This window comes from Nannospalax galili, unplaced genomic scaffold (genome assembly GCF_000622305.1).
Source record: "Nannospalax galili isolate Female #2095 unplaced genomic scaffold, S.galili_v1.0 scaffold1626, whole genome shotgun sequence".
In the NCBI taxonomy this organism is placed as follows: Eukaryota; Metazoa; Chordata; class Mammalia; order Rodentia; family Spalacidae; genus Nannospalax; species Nannospalax galili.
Genome location: NW_008354162.1, coordinates 3,655 through 6,621, shown reverse-complemented (window position 1 = coordinate 6,621; position 2,967 = coordinate 3,655). Strand labels below are relative to the sequence as shown.

Here is a 2,967-nt window from a genome sequence, read left to right as displayed (position 1 = left end):
TTGTGTGTGACTGAGACCAGCTCTTTTTTTTTTAAATTTTTATTTTTTGGTCTTTTTGAGACAGGGTCTACCTATAGCTGTAGCTACAGCTGGCCTGGAACTAGCTATGTAGACTAGGCTGGCCTTGAACTCACAGAGATCTGCCTGGCTCTGCCTCCTGAGTGCTGGGATTAAAGGCGTGTACCACCACACCTGGCAAGAACAGCCCTTAAATGGTGAATGTGACAGCTCTTACAAGGCCCAAGCCCCTTTAGCAATCAGCTCTGAGGAGAAAGCTCAGAGAGAGGGCCTGGCTATTGGAGGAGGTGTGGTAACTCTTCTAAGCTTCCATTCCATGTGGAGTGAGGGTGCTTTCTGTAACCTCAGGAGGAAATGGAGTGACCCAGTGAGGGCAGTGACCCAAGGCCAGTAGAAGAGCAGGTTGTCAGGATTCACTTCTCTTTGTAGGCAGGGGCCTTTGCTTACCTGCTTCCTTTTTAATTTTGATGCAGTCCCGGGAATCAAGCCCAAGGCTTCGTGTATGTGCAACAGTTTTCTAACCACTGAGTAACACTACCAGCCTCAAGGGAGTTCCTTTCTGAATACAGCTGCTCTTGAGAAAGACAAGTTCTATTCAAGGGACCATGAGTCAAAATTTAAATTTTAGTGGGGAAAGGAAGATTTTTATGTGGCATTTTGTTCTGATCTATTCTGTCTTAAATATCTGACTCTTCGGGATATACAGGGCAAGAGACCACCACTGATATAATAACGCAGCTGTCTGAGGTCTTGCCCTTCCATAGCCAGCATGAGAGAGGTTCGAATAACACAGCTCTTGTCCCTGCTGGAAGACATGGACAGAGAACCTTTCACAACCAGGTTTCATGAGATGTTTCATATAGCCCATAGATGTAAGTGTCAAGGAGATGACTGCATGGGCCTCATTATTCATTGCTGTGCATCAAATGTGTCCTGGCTTCAAGAAATTTGTTTCTTTTGCCTTCCTATGCAAGTGGGTGGCCTCCACGTTTTCCCATTTCCAGCAAGGGCCTGATACAGCAGGGGCCGGCTGAGCAGAGGGTAGCGCCTATCTGCTGAATGTGGAGCTTAGGGTCCTGCTCATGTCCACGGTGGAGAAGCCTGAAGTCCAACCGTGGATGGACACATTCTGGAAGCTACCCACCTCTGATTCTCAAGCCAATTGGTATTTCTTCCTCCTCACAGAAACCGGTGGCATCTGCATTGCACCTCGGCCCTCAGAAGATGGGGCAGAGATCCTCCCGGGTATGGCCATGAGGCCCTTTTTTGGCATTGTCCCTGCACTCATGGATGAGAAGGTATGTGAGGCCTTGCAGAGCTCATCCCCTGCACATGCTTCCTGCTGCTCACCTGGCATCCCGTTCCCTGCCCTTGTCAGGTATGCAGGGTCTGTTCCCTGGAGTAGGCCAGATCCTCATACACTCCCTGCAGCCCCTTCTCAAACAGCTCAGCTGATGAGTGCTGTGAGCCCAGAGTCCTCCTCAGACTTCCTCAGGAGGAAAGCTCTGGACAGTTCCAGTCAGTTCTTCATTCATTTATTTTTTTTTGCCTCAGGCCAAGTAGTCAGGATGTTTGTGATGGTCAGTTCTTTGCTTTTGTTCCCAGAGCTGGCCCAGTGTCTCATAAGTATCTCCCTGGGTCTGTAGGGTAACATCGTGGAGGGCGGTGATGTCTCTGGGGCCCTATGCATCTCCCAGGCTTGGCCAGGCATGGCCAGGACCATCTATGGTGATCACCAGAGGTTCATAGATGCCTACTTCAGAGCATACCCAGGTGAGCAGCTGGAGCGGACATGCCTATCAAGGAGCTTCTGTGGGGTCAGGTAACATGAACATGGCTGTTAGCACATGGTTCTGGCCGGGGGTGAACTTCCTGTTAGCTGCTAGGAGAGGTGAGTAAAGAAACATGATTGAAAAGTTATCACACAGGCTGATGTTCTCAGTTTACGTTCATTTTCTTCTTGGTTTCCTCTGAGTTGTTGCATTAGAGGTCTGTGTGAATGCCATTGTCTCTGCCTTACAATTTTCAGTCTCAAGCTTGCAGCTGACTCTCATCTTATGGGGCTTTCCAACTATGCTGCTGTCTGTTTTCTGCTCCCTGAACACCTGTGGTCCTGACATCATTCATGTACTGCTGTCTCAGTGCCACTTACCCTCTCACTAGGACACAGCCAGGTGCCACCTAGAGACGTGTCTGCATTAGTTGCTAGAGTGGGTTCATAGGCCAGGAAACCCCAGCAGCCTTTGGAGTTAGTTTCTAGAGTGGGGCTGGAACATGGGCCCTGCTCTTTGTCTCTCTTGGAAGGCTGAGTTCTCTACTGGGGCCTGGTTCAGAGTCTGTGGCGCTGAATGCCCCACTGTGGTGCAGGCTATTACTTCACTGGAGATGGAGCTCACCGTACAGAAGGTGGATATTACCAAATCACGGGGCGCATGGATGATGTCATCAACATCAGTGGCCACCGCCTGGGAACTGCAGAGATTGAGGATGCAATGGTGAGCTCAGCCCGCCTACTCCTTTGCCTGACACCTTAATGATGACTCTGTTGATATCAGAGTGAGGGTGACAATGAGCACTCCAAGTCACATCAGGGCATTTCTGTCTTCTGCTGTGCACAGGCTGACCACCCCGCTGTGCCAGAAACTGCTGTCATTGGGTACCCTCACGACATCAAGGGAGAAGGTGAGTGTCCTGCTCCTCTCTGCTGCCTAGCTTCATGCTGAGCAGGGGAGCCCAGCAGAAGGAATGACGGGGCTTTGAAGGTGCAGAGATGGGGTTCTAATGGGCCACACTGTTGCTTTCTCTCAACTGGGTATTTGAGTGAGGAAGTTGGACAAGATACACAATAGGCTAGGGTCAGAGCTTTGCATGCCGCGGGCCCCCCTCCCAACCCACATACCTGCCCCCGCCCCCCCCCCCAGTCCAGTCACCTGCTTGGTCTTAGGACTC

General features: G+C 50.7%; 1 protein-coding gene across 1 annotated transcript in view; it reads left to right on the top strand.

Annotated features, from left to right (window-relative positions):
- Acss1 (acyl-CoA synthetase short chain family member 1) overlaps positions 1–2,700 on the top strand; it is a gene marked incomplete at its 3' end in the record, with an annotated part of 11,800 nt that extends 9,100 nt beyond the window's left edge. The window contains 5 exon segments of the mRNA XM_029555056.1: positions 177–178; positions 1,204–1,316; positions 1,665–1,791; positions 2,386–2,513; positions 2,637–2,700. Coding sequence (XP_029410916.1) covers positions 177–178; positions 1,204–1,316; positions 1,665–1,791; positions 2,386–2,513; positions 2,637–2,700 — 434 coding nt within the window.
- Between the last annotated feature and the right edge of the window lie 267 nt (positions 2,701–2,967).